The sequence below is a fragment of the Erpetoichthys calabaricus genome, chromosome 8 (assembly GCF_900747795.2).
Source record: "Erpetoichthys calabaricus chromosome 8, fErpCal1.3, whole genome shotgun sequence".
Taxonomy (NCBI): domain Eukaryota; kingdom Metazoa; phylum Chordata; class Cladistia; order Polypteriformes; family Polypteridae; genus Erpetoichthys; species Erpetoichthys calabaricus.
In genome coordinates, this window is record NC_041401.2 from 152055057 (window position 1) to 152073806 (window position 18750).

The 18750-nt window shown below is 36.8% G+C and overlaps 1 protein-coding gene across 3 annotated transcripts in view; it reads left to right on the forward strand.

Moving 5' to 3' along the window:
• Nucleotides 1-18750, forward strand: part of dnah7 (dynein, axonemal, heavy chain 7) — a 496694-nt gene that overhangs the window by 54410 nt on the left and 423534 nt on the right. For all 3 annotated transcript variants that reach the window (XM_051930473.1, XM_051930475.1, XM_051930474.1), the window contains exons 14-18: nucleotides 2572-2650; nucleotides 2786-3010; nucleotides 11689-11835; nucleotides 13004-13689; nucleotides 13788-13974. In XM_051930473.1, the coding sequence (XP_051786433.1) occupies nucleotides 2572-2650; nucleotides 2786-3010; nucleotides 11689-11835; nucleotides 13004-13689; nucleotides 13788-13974 (1324 nt within the window). The remainder of the gene's footprint in view (nucleotides 1-2571; nucleotides 2651-2785; nucleotides 3011-11688; nucleotides 11836-13003; nucleotides 13690-13787; nucleotides 13975-18750) is intronic.

Consider the following 18750-nt stretch of genomic DNA (forward strand, 5'->3'; position numbering starts at 1 on the left):
CTTCAAATGATAAAAATAAACAGAAATCAGAAATAAACAACAACAACATTTATTTATATAGCACATTTTCATACAAATAATACAGCTCAAAGTGCTTTACATGATGAAAAAAAGAGAATAAAGACAAAATAAATAAAAATTAGAATAAGGGAACACTAATTAACATAGAAAAAAAACATATTAACAAAGAAGAAGGCCTTGAAAGTAAATGATCAAAAAGGAAGGGGAAAACTAGGAACAGAAGTAGCAAAACAATCAAAATCCAACTCAAAATCCTCAAAGTGAAAACTATAATCTCAATGTCAAAAACAGTGGAGTATCAAAAGAAAGCTAACATTTAAACAAGAGATCAAGAAATGGGGCCATGAAAACACAGCAGCTTGTGCGAGCTAATGATAGCAAAATGTGTGTGGTGCAGAGTCTTATATAGAGCTGTCAAGTGTCTGCGACTCTAACAATAAAGGTAAGGGAGTGGGGATAAATGGAAAACACTAAATAAAACAAACACAAACCAAAATGAAGATTACGGGGGAAAAAAACTATTTCAATAAGAAAAAACATAAACTCGTGAAACTGCTGAAATCCTGACAATAGGGAGATGGTCCTAAAACACTGCCTCAGGAATATTCATTACTAAAACCACCAAATCGCGAAACAAAAATATATCAATTATTAAATATTTATTAATCGAAATAATATAAATTTCTACAATTCAAATAGAGCAAAGGATACACTACAAATATTGAAGAGTAATTTACAAATAACTAATCAAAGACAAAGTATAATTTATTCCAAATTAGAAGTAATTTACAAAGCTGATAGTTATGATTTCAGCGGCATATAAATAGCAAAAAGGCAAAAAATTGTCCTGCCCCAAAAAGTCTTATTTCATTACAACCTGACCCTAGGAAAATGGGAGGCTTCAGGCTTGTCTAGGCCTCAAAATGGTGAAACTGCTTTTAAAGTTCAAAATTTACAAGTTTCAAAATATTTTACAATATGTCCCACAAGAGGGAGAACCATGAAGCTCTGGCTTGTACAGAGACAAGTTCCAACAGAATCTTTAAATAATGAAGATTTATTAACAAAATAGCAAAAAATTAAATACTCCAAAAAACATCAAAAAAGGAGGCAAAAATAATTGGCCTAAAAGGCAATCCATAGCAAGTCCAGATCCACAAAATCTAAAGATACAAAACTGTCCAAGAAAATCAAAGGAATGTAATGCTTACAAAGACAAATTTCTACTCCACCAAAGCGTATTTGCATGAATTGCAAGAGACTGCCAATCCTCAACAGAGATGGACAGGTGGCCCTGCCTCATGGGGAACCAAACGCAAAATATATGGACCTTATGAGACCAGCAAGATACAGAAAGATACTAAATGATAACCAAACGGAATAAAAATAACAAATACATGATTAAATAAATAGGGTAACAGAACAGTATTATAAAAAACAGTGGAAAACGATGAATGATAATGAAAAGTAACAAAGACAGTATACCACTGACCAGATAAAGAAACAAAAACTTAATCTGAAAATGTAACATCTTAAATGTTATGTCAGAAAACTGACAAGATTGTGAAATGACTGGGGGTATGATGATTAAAAAAGAAAAAGGATCAAAATAGGAAAACAAAAACACATGCTTTAAAGCCAAAACAAGAGAAATAATCATAGTAAATATATTTACAGATCAGATCAGAACCAGGAAAAACTTTTAATAAGAGTAAAGGGTTTTGAAACAGCAGCTCAGACAACGAAGTGAATTCCCGATGGTATTTTATCCTATTGCGTCATGCCCGAAGGTCTAAACCATACGGGACACACCTCTAGTAATGCATGAATCAGTCATAACAATGGGAACCAAACACTGTGGCAATCATGTTAAATACAAAACAGTCTAAAAAATTTTGATAACTCTTTAAACAAATGAAGTTTCCACAAATTAACATCAAATTAATATTTAAACAAATTTATGAATTTACACAAATTCATATTTGGAGCCTATAATAAATGTGGTTAAGAATACTAAGAGCTTGAACTAAAGCTCAAAAGGGCTCTTGACCGATGAATGAAAGTGGGAGGCCATCCTGCAATTAAAAAGCTAAATCCAGTTTGAAAACTCTTCACTTTTGTGCACCACTGATATTTTATGTACATGTATTTAACAATATTTTAGCAAGAAAGACGTGCTTTTTGGACATGGTGGGCATACAACTCGATAACTAACATGTGAATTATGCAACACAAGTAATTTGAGATTTTCTCATGGACATTTTATTATTTTGTGCTGTTCTTCAGCACTAGCCTGTGCTCACTCTCTTTAAAACCCACTGTATGACATGCTTTGCTACCTCTTCTTTCCATGATTTTTCTCGGTTGTAACTACAAATACCGTGGAGTAAGTAACAATTGAGTAAATGGAGGATTCTTTTAAAAATGTTATTACAAATTTATACGTTTGTGTAGTATTGAAATTAAGTGATTGGAAATCATGGCAAACAAACTCTTTATTAGTATATATTGCTGTAGACTACAGTCACCCCCTATATTCTTTTATTACAGGCTATGTGAAGAATTTGAGAAGATAGCAGAAAAGGCATTGGGTACTCCTCCAAATTCTCAGGAGCTAATGGAACTTAAAGTGAGTGCATAAAGGACCTATTTTATAAATATATTTATATTCAGTACATGAAAATTAGACTTTAATTTACTTATGTATCTACTATTCTTGGTCATGCTAACTGTAAGTTATCTGAAATCATCTCCTATTTCACAGGCTTACGTAAAAAAAGTAGAATCTCATGACATGTTAGAAATGGAACAGAAGCTTGTGGAAGCCAAAAATCGACTCTCATTCTTGATGGACTACGCCACTTTGTCCCCTGGGGATATGCGACTCAACAATAACACTTTTCAGTGGTATTCACGTATGCCTGAAATTTTTGAAGAACATCGTCAAATTGTTAGTCAGAAGACAGGGCAGTTCCAGGAAGGCCTGAAGGTCAGTTCATTTTCTCTTCTCCATCATTATACATATGATGTTTTATTGGTTAACACACTTAGTTTACATATCTGTTATAAGTAGATAGTGATCGTCTACAAATTAATAGAAGGACATTCAAAGTGAAATAAAACAGATAATGATAATTTATTATTGTTAGTAACATAGCAAAATATTTATAGACTGCTAATAGCTGATTTATAATGGACTAGCCACAGTATCTGTCAAAGACAGGTAATAGAATAATTTAAAAATATTTGCTATCTCTTGCCCTATGTGTACTCTCAATTTCTTTCCTCAGTATTCATTTGTGTCTGAACCTCTCTTCACCAGTGCTCCCTTTCTCGCGTGTATTTCCGTAAAGCCTGCTTCTCAGACACTGCCACTATTTTTGAGGCATATTTCTTACCTCTTGTGCAGTTTTATACTTTCTAACTTTGAAGCCAACTGTCTCAGTGTGTTCCTTTACTCCTCCTTGAGTGTGCTCACACTTGCACTTCCTCTTCCATCACGCCATCAAAGCTATACTAACCAATCAGATTGTTGAGGGACTGGGTACACAGACCTTAGTGTTTTATTATATAGTAGATACCTAAACTAAAGTGTTATGTTTTATTATACAGTATTTTAAAATAACGCACTACTTTGTAGAAAGAAAATTTATGAAAAATGGCAAATCATTTTTAATGTATGTGTTATAACTTTTGTAATTATATTGTTTTATGTTGTATACTGTGAACAGTCATGTAAAATTATTCTTACTCACGACATGACCAAAAAACTTTCAGAGCAATATAATTTGCAGTGGAATGATTTTAGTAATGTTCTTGTAACTTAGCCAATAGATTTTGCTTCCTAGCTAAACATATTTTGTTTAGGGGCTTCCCTGCAGACAGCTCAAAACATGATAAGCTATTCAAAACAAGAAGAGGACAATTAAATGAACCTTTTTGATTTTATTTAATCCATGAAATTGAAAGCATGTAATAAATAGGACATATTTACAACAAAACCCAAATTTAGGATCTTATACACACATCTATTGTATCAGTTTAAAATTACCCATTCATGTTTTTTCTTTCCCTTAATTGTAGCCTCAAAATATTAAGGTGTGTTTTTTTTAAATTACCTGTTCTCCAAGTGGAGACCAATGTGAGCACCTATTGCTGTGACAATCACAAATGCTGCTGACCCTCATGTATATCCTGGGGCAATTGTCTCTTATCATGACTTGTAACCCTACAAGTACAATACAATACTATACTATACAATACAATTTATTTTTGTATAGCCCAAAATCACATAAGGAGTGCCACAATGGTCTTTAAAAGGAAAAGAAAATGAGCAAAAACTCCCAAAACACCCTTTTAGGGGAAAAAAATGGAAGAAACCTTGGCAAAGGCAATTCAAGGAGAGACCCCTTTCCAAGCAGGTTAGGTATGCAGTGGGTGTCAAAAAAGGGGGGTAAATACAATATGATACACAGGACAGAACACAGTAATCCTCAATACAATATAATAGTACAATAGTAATATTACAAGTACAAAGCAAAATATAAGAGCAGATGATATCACATAATAGGATTCAAATTTGCTCAGAGTTATGGAGACCTCGGCTATCAAGCTGCCAACCCCGTTACTGACAATTCCACAGCTGAGTAAGTGGTGTTCCAGCCAATCTGATGAAAGGACCCCTCTACTCGACAATTCCAGGGCTCTCCCATCAGAAATGACTTTTCCATAGGCAGGCAAACAACTTGGCAGTAGTGCAATGGCTCCAAATACCACATCTGAGTACTGAGAAGAGAAACAGAATAGTTGACAGTAACAAATTATAACTATCATATTACTTACGTTTTAGTGCTGATGACTAACAACAGATATGCTGGATGTACAGTACAGTTAATCAGCAGCTCTAGTCTGGGTATGCTCATTTGAAGTAGTGAGTCTTTTGCCAGGATTTGAAAGCTGAGACTGAAGGGGCACCTCTTATAGCAGCAGACAGACCATTCCACAGTTTAGGGGCCCTGTAACTAAAAGCTTGACCTCACACTGTTATTTTATTAATCCTTGGAACCATAAGCAGACCAGTATCTTGAGATCTTAATGTGCACTCTGATTTGTAAGTAATGATAAGTTCAGATAAGTAAGCCAGACCTTGGCCATTTAAGGCTTTATATGTTAAAAGTAGGATTTTTAAATCTGCCCTGAACTTAACTGGGGGCCTGTGTAAGGATTTCGGAACTGGAGTTTTGTGTTTGTATTTTCTTGTTCTTGTAATAATTCTTGTACCAGCATTTTGAATTAACTGGAAGCTGTATAAACAACATTTTGAACATCCAGTGAAGACTGCATTGATGGAAGAAACATGTTTTGGACAATTTTGTAATGTGTGCATCAAATGACATACTAGACTCAAAGATAATACCTAAATTGTGGGCTGATTCAGTAGAATTAAGAGTGATTCCAACCAGTTTAAATAATGTCAAAATACTGTTGTGATCAGCATCATTCCCTCCAATAATTAAAATCTCTGTTTTATCAGTGTTTAAAAACAAGTAGTTCTTATCCATCCACTCCTTTGATTCACTAACACAACTTATTAAAGACAAAATCAGAGAAACTTAATTTGGTCTAAAAGAAAGGTATAACTGGGTATACCAGCATATGAGAGAAAATTTATATCATGTTTTCTAATGATAGATCTCAGCATGTAAAGTGAAAACAGTAATGGTCCCAGTACTGAGCCTTGCGGGACACCATGTCTCACTTCTTTGTATGATGATTGAGTACTGTCAGCACATTTCTGCATGTAATGAAATCGAGTTGATAAATAAGAACTAAACAAGGCAAGGGCAAGGGCAATGGCTATGAGCCTAATGTCATTTTCCAGCCTGTGTAGTAAAATAGAATTAATTGTCAGTGGTGTCAAATGATGCTCTTAAGTCTAACAGCATAATCACAGTGGACTTTCCTTCATCAGAGGATATCAGAATGTTATTTACAACATGCATTAGTGCCATTTCTGTACTATGACCAGTGCAGAAACCAGGTTGGAATTTCTCAAATAAATTGTTATTCGTAAGGTGTGACTGAAGCTGACTGGCGACTACTTCTTCAAATATTTTAGAGAGAGAGAGAGTAAATTTGAAATGGGTCTATAATTATTAAGTAGGTGTGGGTGTAGGTCTGACTTTTCAAGTAATGGTTTGATGACTGACACTTTTAATGCATTAGGTACTGTGCCATGCAGTAATGAACTATAATAATGTTAAGAATAGGTGCTACAAGAACATCCATTGCACTTTTTGCTAGTTTTGTTGGCAATGGATCTAGGGAACAAGTAGTAGGTTTCATTTTAGAAAATAAAGTTGGGACTTCCTGTTGTAAAGTGTTAAATTTCTAAAGTGTTAAATGCAAGGTGAGACAGGGTTTTCCAGGCTAGCATGTGGTTTGCACTGTGATACTGAGATCTAGGATCGTAGATTTTTAAATTTTCTTATTAAGAAAGAAGATAAAATCTGTACTACTAATGTCTTGGTATTTTGCACTGTAGATCTAAATTCCCATTTGTTAAATTAGCCACTGTTCTAAACAGTACCCAAGGATTTTTATTATTGTTATCTATTATTTTAGAATAGTAGTCTGAGTGAGCTTTAAAGAGAGCTTTTTTATATTTTTTTAACACTGTTCATGCAATCTGAAAGACATGCAGCTTTGTTGTTCTCCATCTTCAAACCAGTTTTTGTCACTATAATTTAAGAGCTCGAGGGACAGTTTCTATGCACTTTGATCATTTTTGTTTTAAGGGGAGCCACTGCGTCCAGAGTATCTCTCACGTTCATATTATAATTTGATGTTAGTTGATCTAAATTGTTTTCCACATTTACATTTGATGTTAACTAATCTAAATGTTTTTCCTCGTTACACTTGATTTACTGAAAGTATCTATAAATTTTGAAGCAGAATTGTAATCTAGATGTCACCCTGTCTTTGTTTTAATCTGTGAGTGTATCAGTAAGAGCAGAACCAAATAAAATGTAATTAAGTAGCAATCAGAAATAACTTCATTTAGTGGAGTAATATTTAAATTTTGAATTTCAACTTGTAAGTTATGATTAAATCTAATGTATGGTTATGATTATGAGTTGGACCTTTGACAATCTGACAAAATCCCACTGAATTTAACAAATAAGTAAAACATTTGCTAAAAGTGTCAGTTTCCACATCAATGTACACATTAAAATCCCCCATCAACACTACATGATTATAATTTATAGCCAAATCAGATAAAAGGTTGCCAAATTTAGTCATGAACAATGAATATGGCCCCGGTAGTCTGTAGACTAACACTACAGTTGTGTTGGAATCTGTTTTAATACAGGCATTTAAAATGAATGCCTCAAAGTATGTAAAGTCACCTACATTTTTAGCAGTGATTTGTATTTTATCACAATGAATTTTTCCAAAGCCACCTTCTCGACCAGAATTTCTAGATTATGAAGGCATGTGTATCCATGTGGTGATACCTCAGCTAGGGGAGTGGTGTCAGATTTACTAAGCCAGGTTTCAATGAGAAGACACTGATCAGATTTTGCACTTAATATAGAGTCACATGAAAAAGTTTGGGAACCCCTCTCAGCCTGCATAATAATCTACTCTACTTTCAACAAAAAAGATAACAGTGGTATGTCTTTCATTTCCTAGGAACATCTGAGTACTGGGATGTTTTCCGAACAAATTCATTTAGTTGTATGAAATTAAATTAAATATGAAAAACTGGCTGTGCAAAAATTTGGGTACCCTTGTAATTTGGCTGATTTGAATGCATGTAACTGCTCCATACTGATTACTTGCAACACCAAACTGGTTGGATTAGTTTGTTAAGCCTTGAACTTCATAGACAGGTGTCTCCAATCATGAGAAAAGGTATTTAAGGTGGTAAATTGCAAGTTGTGCTTCCCTTTGACTCTCCTCTGAAGAATGACAGCATGGGATCCTCAAAGCAATTCTCAAAAGATCTGAAAACAAAGATTGCTCAGTATCATGGTTTAGGAGAAGGCTACAAAAAGCTACCTCAGAGGTTTAAACTGTCAGTTTCAAACTTAAGGAATGTCATCAGGAAATGGAAGGCCACAGGCACGGTTGCTGTTAAATCCAGGTCTGGCAGGCCAAGAAAAATACAGGAGCGGCATATGCGCAGGATTGTGAGAATGATTACAGACAACCCAGAGATCGCCTCCAAAGTCTTGCAAGAACATTTTGCTGTAGATGGTGTATCTGTACATCGTTCTACAATTCAGTGCAATTTGCACAAAGAACATCTGTATGGCAGGGTGATGAGAAAGAAGCCCTTTCTGCACTCACGCCACAAACAGAGTCGCTTGTTGTATGCAAATGCTCATTTAGACAAGCCAGATTCATTCATTCCAAAGTGCTTTGGACTAATGAGACAAAAATTGAGTTATTTGGTCATAACAAAAAGCGCTTTGCATGGCGGAAGAAGATCACCGCATTCCAAGAAAAACACCTGCTACCTACTGTCAAATTTGGTGGAGGTTAGATCATGCTGTGGGGTGTGTGGCTAGTTCAGGGATGAGGGCCTTTGTTAAAGTCGAGGGTCGGATGAATTCAACCCAATATCAACAAATTCTTCAGGATAATGTTCAAGCATCAGTCACAAAGTTGAAGTTACGCAGGGGTTGGATATTCCAACAAGACAATTACCCAAAACTCAGCTCGAAATCTACAAAGGCATTCATGCATAAGGAGAAGTACAATGTTCTGGAATGGCCGTCACAGTCCCCTGACTTTAATATCATCGAAAATCTATGGGATGATTTGAAGCAGGCTGTCCATGCTCGGCAGCCATCAAATTGAACTGAACTGGAGAGATTTTGTATGGAAGAATGGTCAAAAATACCTCATCAAAGGCTATAGGAGGCGTCTAGAGGCTGTTATATTTTCAAAAGGAGGCTCGACTAAGTATTTATGTAATATCTCTGTTGGGGTGCCCACATTTATGCACCTGTCTAATTTTGTTATGATGCATATTGCATATTTTCCTGTTAATCCAATTAAATTAATGTCACTGCTGAAATACTACTGTTTCCATAAGGCATGTCATATATTAAAAGGAAGTTGCTACTTTGAAAGCTCAGCCAATGATAAACAAAAATCCAAAGAATTAAGCGGGGTTCCCAAACTTTTTCATATGACTGTAATTTACCAAAACAGCTTTACTTCCAAGAGAGCGAATGTTTAATAAGCAGCATTTAAAACTGCCTAGTTCTTTCTGAACTGGTGATATATTTTTTGTTTTAATATGAACTAAGTTACTGTTACAGGTGCGGTGGTCTAATTATACACCTTATTTTTTGGTTATCAGGTAATTTAAGGTTTGCATTATGAGTAAATTTAGAGGATGCTCCACAACTATTATGGGAAACAGCTACATGATAGCTGTGTATTTGTGTAAGTGTATATTCAAAGGTCCCATCATAGAATCCAATCATTGATTCAAGTACTATAAAGTGGCACACAGTTTCTCTTTTAAAAAATATCCTGCTTGCTCAATTAACTTTCAGGTTTTGTTGGAATGCACTTCAGCTACAGCTATTAAACAACGTTTTTTTCCCAGAAACTATTCTAGTAACATGCGTAAATAATAAATTGCTTCCTCATATCACCACTTAAATGAATAATTTAGGTGATATGGACGGAAGTTATTTTCCAACCACACACGTCATTAAAACATAATTTAATTCTGTAGATCTAGTGATCATACAGCTCGGCCAACAAATAAACATTATCTGTAAAGCATGTATAATCATTTTAACTCTCAAAACTAAATATTCCCAAGGTTATAGTGGTGCAGTTTATAAGAGCAATATGAATGTACAGTGGATTTGTAGCCAACCTGTAAACAGTCTCAACAAAGTGTGTTGTCGAGGGGTTAGTGGAACACAATGGGTTCATTCTGAGCTAACCTTCTCTCACACCCGAAACTCATTTCACACATACAGAGCCTTTTTTAATAACACAGTGTTATGAATAGAGTTTCTTTTGAATTTTTTTCCAAGTTTTTCTGAGGGTGTCATTTCTAGGGATTATACGTACATTCAAGGAATTTAATTCTATGGTTATTTTCTTGATTAGAGCCTTCATTTAGAAATGTACTTTTATGCAATGTCCTTTCAGACGCCATTTTTGTTTAGACTTCTGGAAAAGGCCTTTTTGTGGTTTCAGTCATCATGATGCGAGTCGGATTTGCTAGGGGCGTGACATCGAGGGTATAACATCGGATAAATGGTGAAGGGTTAAAAGGTTGTCTCAGCTGTCATTTTGTATCCAAAACTGGACAAAACTTAGAAAACTGTGATTGTTTTGCTTTTTGGCTACTGGTTTTATAAATTAGCTGTCTTTTGACTTTGATTTTTGGTGTTTAAATTGCCTCTTACATTTCTCTCATTTTCTTTTTTTAGTCTGTTTTTTTTTCTACTGTTTCACACACTGAATTTTTTTTTGCAGAAAATGCACACAGAATTGATTAGTACCTGCACAGCCTATCACTCCACATATGAGCTCACTAGTTTTAGCAATACACGAGTGTCCCCACATATAACCTATACACCTAAGGCTGGCACATCTTGGTCCCCGTGAATAACCGAGACACATGGAGACTGACTGAAAAAGTAATGGCCACCAATGGGCTGAATACAACATTTCACACATAATATCAGGTAGATAAATTTGCAAACAGAGCTACGTGTCCTACATTCTAAAGCTTATGGCAAGTTAATTTGGCTTGCCATAAAAGCTGGAAGATGTACAGCTGGAAACTTGAAATATCCACATAATGCTGTACACCTTGCCCTTTTGTAACCAAGGAGTCTGCCTAACTAGAAATAAAAATAAATAAATAAATAAACAAAGCACATATAGTTATTCCTCTAATTTTTAAAATATTCCAGTGGGATTATGAACTACTTATAGAGATTTTATATTAGACTTCCATGGTGAAAAAAAGAGAAATGGTGTAAGATATGAAATAATTGCAAAGACATTCTGAAACTAATTTTTCTGCCAAATTTCAGGCATTAATGTATTTCTGTTTTGAAAGATTCCGAGTTTAAACATGGTGTACGACAAATTAAAGAAAGAACTGTAACCTGTTTAGAGCTACACTTTGCTTTTTAATGAGTTACCTGTCTAGCATTTTAAATCTTTTTCAAATAACGTTGCACATGACTATGTTTTGTTACTGGTTATCATCTTGCAAGTTCTACCAAAAGCTGGAATCTCTGGTGAAGTTCAGAAACACGTTTTAAAGGTTAGGACTTCCAACAGCTGACATTGAAATGGCTTTCATCAGAGCCTGGGAAGGATAATATTGACTTAAAAATAATGTGTTTTTTTGTTTTACCTTCAATGTAATTATCAATTAATTAATCACTCAAGCAATATTTTACAAAGCATATGTTTTAGTTCTTTGCAAAACAAAAAGACTGATTACTATTCAAATATTCATGCTTAAAGTCTGCTCTCATTTTACATGTTATTGAATAAATTAGACCACTCACTTACACACGTGTTTGTCATTACCTTTATACTTGAAGCTAATTAACAGAAATGGTACAGACCATGATTAAAAATTGAACCTGTAATACTTTATTTCAGCTGCGTTGTGAAAGATTTGTAGAAGAGCTGGACAGTTACAGCAAGCAAGTTGAAGAGTTTGTTACATTTGGGGACATGTCAGAAATCAATAAATATCTGAGAAAAGCCCAGGTATTGAATTCCAAACTTGATCTTGCTATGGAAAAGGTAAGTACTTGTTCACTCAGTCATCTTTGACAAAACTTACAACACCTTTATCAAGTTTTATTACACCATTAACTGACCACTTTACTAGTTGCACCTAATAATAACTGGCAGGGATCCGTTTATAGATTCCAGAACTGCCCAAACTTTTTGAGTCATGGATTCACAACATGCTGGAAATATTCCTTAGAGATTTTGGTCCATGGTTCTCAATAGAATAATACAATTCCTACAGATGTTTCAACCACACATCCAAAATCAGAATTTGCTTATTAAATTTAGAATCCATATACTGTATATATTCATGTATAAGTCGGGTCTTGAAACCTGAAAAATCGATCATAAAATCAGACCTCAACTTATACGCCCATTCAGAAATACGACACTTAATTTGTTTTGCTTTTTTTGCAATCTCACACCAGTTTCTCAGACACATCCAATTTTGTTGCAGCAGCACAGTTACCAATTTCTTTCGCCACTTCAACGACTTTTAATTTAAAGCCAGCTTCATATTTTCTTCTGATCGAACGCTCCATTGTAGATAAGAGATGCTCTTACGATAAAAAGGTGTCTGAGGGTGTGAGATACAAAAAACACAAATCTGTGCAAACTTTGCTTCGGAATAGTTTGGGTATTACTGTGTGGTCACATAGGCACAATACATAGAAAAAAAGGCAGTGTGCTCCGTGGTTACTCTCTCAGGTGGGCGTTAGCATATCGTAATCTCTTGGACCAATAAAGTTAGTTTTCCGCATTCGACTTATACAACCGACATTATAAAATACCGGAAATTATACTGTAAAATCAAGCCCCGACTTATCGGTGGGATAATCTCTTGGACCAATAAAGTGAGTTTTCCGCATTCGACTTATACAACCGACATTATAAAATACCGGAAATTATACTGTAAAAGCAAGCCCCGACTTATCGGTGGGAGAACTTAAACGCGAGCATATACGGTTATCTAGGTTGTTCTTTTTTTTTATTTTTTTTATTTTATTGATTTTATTGTAATCATTCCATACAAATAGATCAATTTTTACAAAAATTAGGATTGAAAACAAATCAACCCCCACCCCTGAAGGTTTTTCTATATTACAAATGTTAGAATCTTTTACTGGCTGTTGTGTGTTTAAGTCTCCACCAATATTTTGATTTCTGTTTCCTACAGATTGATCAAATTAATGCTGAAGAGGAGTCTTTTGGATGGCCAGTGTCACAATACCCACTACGAAAGAAGATTCAGGAAAAGTTAACCCCATATTTGCGCTTGTATGAAACAGCTTCTGACTTCAACGCCAAATACAAAGACTGGCTTGAAGGGCCATTTGCTCAGGTTAATCCAGACAAAGTGGAGCAGGATGTTGGGAACTATTGGCGAGGATTATACAAACTGGAGAAAGGCTTTCAGGATTCACCCAATGCCCTACACATAGCCACTACAGTTAAAGCAAAAGTTGAGGAGTTCAAGGAGCACCTGCCTCTCATCCAGGTTCTTTGCAACCCTGGGCTGCGTGACCGTCACTGGGATGCAATGTCAGAGATTGTTAGCTTTAGACTACAACCCACTGAAGAGACTACAGTCTCAAAATTCCTAACTATGAATCTTGAACCTTATTTGAGCCGCTTTGAGGGCATCAGTGAAGCTGCTAGTAAGGAGTATTCTCTAGAAAAGGCCATGGAGAAAATGGTGTCAGAGTGGGATGAGATTGAATTTAATCTTATACCATACAGAGAGACTGGAACATATATTCTGTCTGCTGTGGATGACATTCAGATGTTACTAGATGACCACATTGTAAAAACACAGACAATGCGTGGGTCCCCTTTCATAAAGCCTTTCGAAAATGAAATTCGGTAGGAAACATTATTTGAGTATTCTCCTTTCATTATTTACCACTTGAAAATCAGATACTCTTTGTCTACCTAACCAATTTTTTTTTATCTTTGTGCAGTGAATGGGAAGGCAAGTTGCTTCTGCTTCAAGAGATAATGGATGAGTGGCTTAAGGTACAAGCCACTTGGTTGTATCTAGAGCCCATCTTCAGCTCCCCGGACATTATGGCACAGATGCCAGAGGAGGGACGACGTTTTACAGCTGTAGACAAAACTTGGAGAGAAACCATGAAGCAGGTGTTATTGGTAAGAGCTGTTATATGAGTGTGAAGTAAAGAACATCATACAAGTAGTCAGAGTGTTCTTGTAAGAATTGGTAGTGTTGTCTTAGCTCCAGTCTTGGCTTAACTACCTATGTTTACACTGTTTTAGTAGGACTTCATTTTTTTCATTTTGCCATATGGTTTGATTTTAATACTGGTTTGAGAATGTAACATTAGTTCACTGGACAGTGTCAATATATTCATGAGTAAGTCTGCTCTTAAAGGATAAGTTTGGTATTTTTTCAAGTCAAAGTTATTTCCTCACAATTGTGGTATATAGTAATTGCCACATGAAAATTGCTCCCTAAAGTGAAACATATTTTATTAATTTAAAAAAATAGCCTGCTCTTGGGTCTTATAATGGAGCTAAAGAGTAACTGGATTCCAATGTTTAAAAAAAAAGCATTAGAATTTGTCAAATATGTCAGTTTTTAAAGTTTAAAATGTAATTGAGTATCGATCCACGTCTGGAGATTGCACACATATTGCAAAACAGCATTTCTCTGTCATTTTAAGAAAACAAATACAAAACATTTTTAAAGGAAACCAGCTGCACTTTAATTCACTACTCATCTTTTCCACCAGTAACGTTTCAAGGCCAGGGGCCTGGATTCACATCGGAAAGCTGTCACAAAGTGCCGTTATTGAAATCATTGAATATTGATGACCATATTGATGTAAACTGTAGACAATTAGAGAATAGTAACTGAAAAATTTCACTATGCAGAAGCTTATTTCATTATTTTCCAAAGGTATTGCCTGCTGGCTGCTGCCACCAACATGAAAATACATGTGTGTGCTTTGTGGTCTAATGAGAGTAAGATTGGGTACATTCCTAGCATACAGTCAATTGACATTATCGGCTTATGTATAGTTTTAATCAGGTTGAAGTTTAGTTAGTTTAATCCAGTAGTTTTAGCATAGGCACACTGGTAGTGAATAGCTGCCATTCCTGCCTTACAGTGTTAGGTTCTGCATGGAGTCTACATGTTCTCCCCATGTGTTTATGGATTGATTGGTTCCAGTGCCAGTGAAGTTACTCATTTAAAAGCATCATCCTCAGTTTTTTTTTTTATTGCCAAATCTTCAGCAAGTATAACCAATCATGTGTTAAATAAATAAATATTTTTAATAAACTGACCAGGGGGTATTCTTGAACTTTCCCCTACACTGAATATGCTGAAAGTTTCAATTGAACACTTTTTCTGTCTTCCTACTGGATTATCTTTTTGATTTTCTCAGCACTAGGTGTTTACTATGAAAGATTATTCCTGCCACTCAAAAAAGTGTTATGCTGTAATTTAATTGCATTATTTCTGAAAGTATTGTGCACTCTGCACGTTCATGTTTCAGTCATGCAGATTAATTCTGCAGTTAGCATGCAATCAAGTAAAATTTTGAGTTCAGAAATAATGCAGTAATCATTATGAAATAACATGATACTTTTTCCAAATAACACAATTTTTTTTGGAATGGTGGGGATAAGCTTCTGTGATTTTTCCTTAAGCTCCAATTTCCTCTTTCTTTTCCTGCTCAATTATCTTTGATTCTCTTATTTATTTCTAGATTTTACTAAAATATTCTCATTGCCAGCAGATAATAAAGAGTCTCTGTTCTTATGTATAATATGTAATCTGTTAATATCATGCACCAGTGCATGCATATAAAAGTAAATTTAAAAACATGTTATTATGGATATTTGTTAATATCCTTTCTGTTTCATGGCAATGTCCATTTGCACCTAGTGCAGGTCTCTCTGAAGACTGATAACATTTCATGTTAATTTCATAGTGTAAAGATGGCCCAATTTATTCTACACATTGACTAGAATTAAATAGCGTCATATTATGCAACAAAGCAATATGTAGATTTTTTCTCTCTGTAGAACTGGCAAGTATTAAAGTACACTGCTAAGTGTAACCTTATTGTGAAATAAAATATGAAAAAAAGACATCTGTGCAACTGTTTATATTTTGTTAATGGCATCTAAGAACTATTTTCCTACAGTCCTGACCAATAGATCATTGAGCATTGATGTGCTCCTTCTTCTTCTTTCGGCTGTTCCCATTAGGAATTGCAACAGTGGATCATCTTCTTCCATATTGTTCTGTCTTCTGCATCTTGCTCTGTCACACCCATCACCTGCCTGTCCTCTCTCACCACATCTATAAACCTTCTATTAAGCATTCCTCTTTTCCTCTTGCCTGGCAGCTCTATCTTTAACATCCTCTTCCCAATATACCCAGCATCTCTCTGCTTCTCATGTCCACACCAACGCAATCTCGCTTTTCTGACTTTGTCTCCCAACTTTCCAACCTGAGCTGACCCTCTAACTCATTTCTAATCCTATCCATCCTCGTCACATCCAATGCAAATTTTAGTATCTTTAACTTTGCCACCTCCAGCTGTTTCTCTGCTTTCTGGTCAGTGCCACTGTCTCCAACCCATATAACAGCTGGTCTCACTACTGTCCTGTAGTCCTTCCCTTTCACTCTTGCTGATAGGCCTATCCGTCTGTCACAAATTACTCCTGACACTCTTCTCCACCTATTCCACCCTGCCTGCACTCTCTTTTTCACCTCTCTTCCACAATCCCCATTACTCTGTATGTATTTAAACTCATCCACCATCGCCAACTCTACTCCCTGAATCCTCACCATTCCACTGACCTCCCTCTCATTTACACACATGTATTCTGTCTTATTCCTACTGATCTTCATTCCGCTCCTCTCCAGAGCATATCTCCTCCTCTCCAGGGTCTCCTCAACCTGCTCCCTACTCTCACTACAGATCACAATGCCATCAGCAAACATCATACAGTGGAACCTCGGTTCACGAACGTCTCGGAACATGTACAAATCGGTTTACGACCAAAAAGTTCGCCAAACTTTTGCATCTGTTCACGACAACACACTTGGTATATGAACAAGCCAGTTTCCCTTTCGGTTTGTACGTGTTCAGTCTCTCCCTGTGCATTTCCTGTGCAGCGAGCAAGAGAGAGAGAGCGACACACACACGAGAGAGAGACACACACACACACAGGCGCGAGAAAAACACACACACACACACACACAGGCAGTGCGAGAGAGAGACACACACACACACACAGAGGCAGCGCGAGAGAGAGAGACACACACACACAGGCAGTGTGAAAGAGAGACACACACACACACACACAGGCAGTGCAAGAGAGAGAGACACATACACACAGGCAGCGAGAGAGAGAGAGACACACACACAGGCAGCGCGAGAGAGAGAGACACACACAGGCAGCGTGAGAGAGAGAGCGACACACACACACACAGGCAGCGCGAGAGAGAGAGACACACACAGGCAGCGCGAGAGAGAAAGACACACACAGGCAGCGTGAGAGAGAGACACACAGGCAGCGTGAGAGAGAGCGACACACACACACACAGGCAGCGTGAGAGAGAGCGACACACACACACACAGGCAGTGCGAGAGAGAGAGAGAGACACACACACAGGCAGTACGAGAGAGAGACACACACAGGCAGCGTGAGAGAGAAAGACACACACACAGGCAGCGTGAGAGAGAGACACACACACAGGCAGCGTGAGAGAGAGAGCGACACACACACACACAGGCAGCGTGAGAGAGAGCGCGACACACACACACACAGGCAGCGTGAGAGAGAGACACACACACACACACACACACACAGGCAGCACGAGAGAGAGAGACACACACACACAGGCAGTGCGAGAGTGAGACACACACAGGCAGCGTGAGAGAGAGATACACACACAGGCAGTGTGAAAGAGAGAGACACACACACACACAGGCAGCGCGTGAGAGAGACACACACACAGGCAGCGCGTGAGAGAGACACACACACAGGCAGCGCAAGAGAGAGAGCTGGACGCATAAGGTAGGAAGGCAGTTAAAGAATGCACTGGGCTTGTTTTTGTTTTCACTTCTGTTTACAGCGATCGGTTCGTAGCGTGCATTGTTGCAATGTTACTTTTTTTGGTGGTTTATTAATAGATTTTTTCAAATGTTCACTTTTTTCCCTGTGCTTAAAACTCATTAAAAAAAAGTGTTTTTAGCCAGCGGTTGGTAGCACTATAGCACAAACTATTGCAGTGTTAGTTTTCTCTGTTGTTCAAGGTTTTCTTAGTGTTATTCAATGTTTTTACATTTAGTTTACTATTACGCTGTGCAGTCTATGGTTTAATTAACTATATTTGTGCTTAAAAACTTAAAAAAATATATATATTTACAAACAGTTCGTATGGTCTGGAACGGATTAATTGTATTTACATACAATCCTATGGGGGAAATTACTTTGGTTCACGACCAAATCGGGTTACGACCAGAGTTTTGGAACGAATTATGGTCGTGAACCGAGGTTCCACTGTACTCCACAGGGACTCCTGTCTAATCTCGTCTGTCCATCAACATTGCAAATAAGAAAGGGCTCAGAGCCGATCCCTGATGTAATCCCTCCTCCACATTGAATGCATCCGTCACTCTTACTGCAGTCTTCACCACTGTCACACTTCCCTCGTACATATCCTGTACAACTCTTAAAAACTTCTCTGCCATTCCCGACTTCCTCATACAATACCACAACTCCTCCCAAGGCACCCTGTCATATGCTTTCTCCAGGTCCACAAAGACGCAATGCAACTCCTTCTGGGCTTCTCTATACTTCTCCATCAACACCCTCAAAGCAAACATTGCATCTGTGATTGTCTTTCTTGGCATGAAACCATACTGTGCTCACTAATCATCA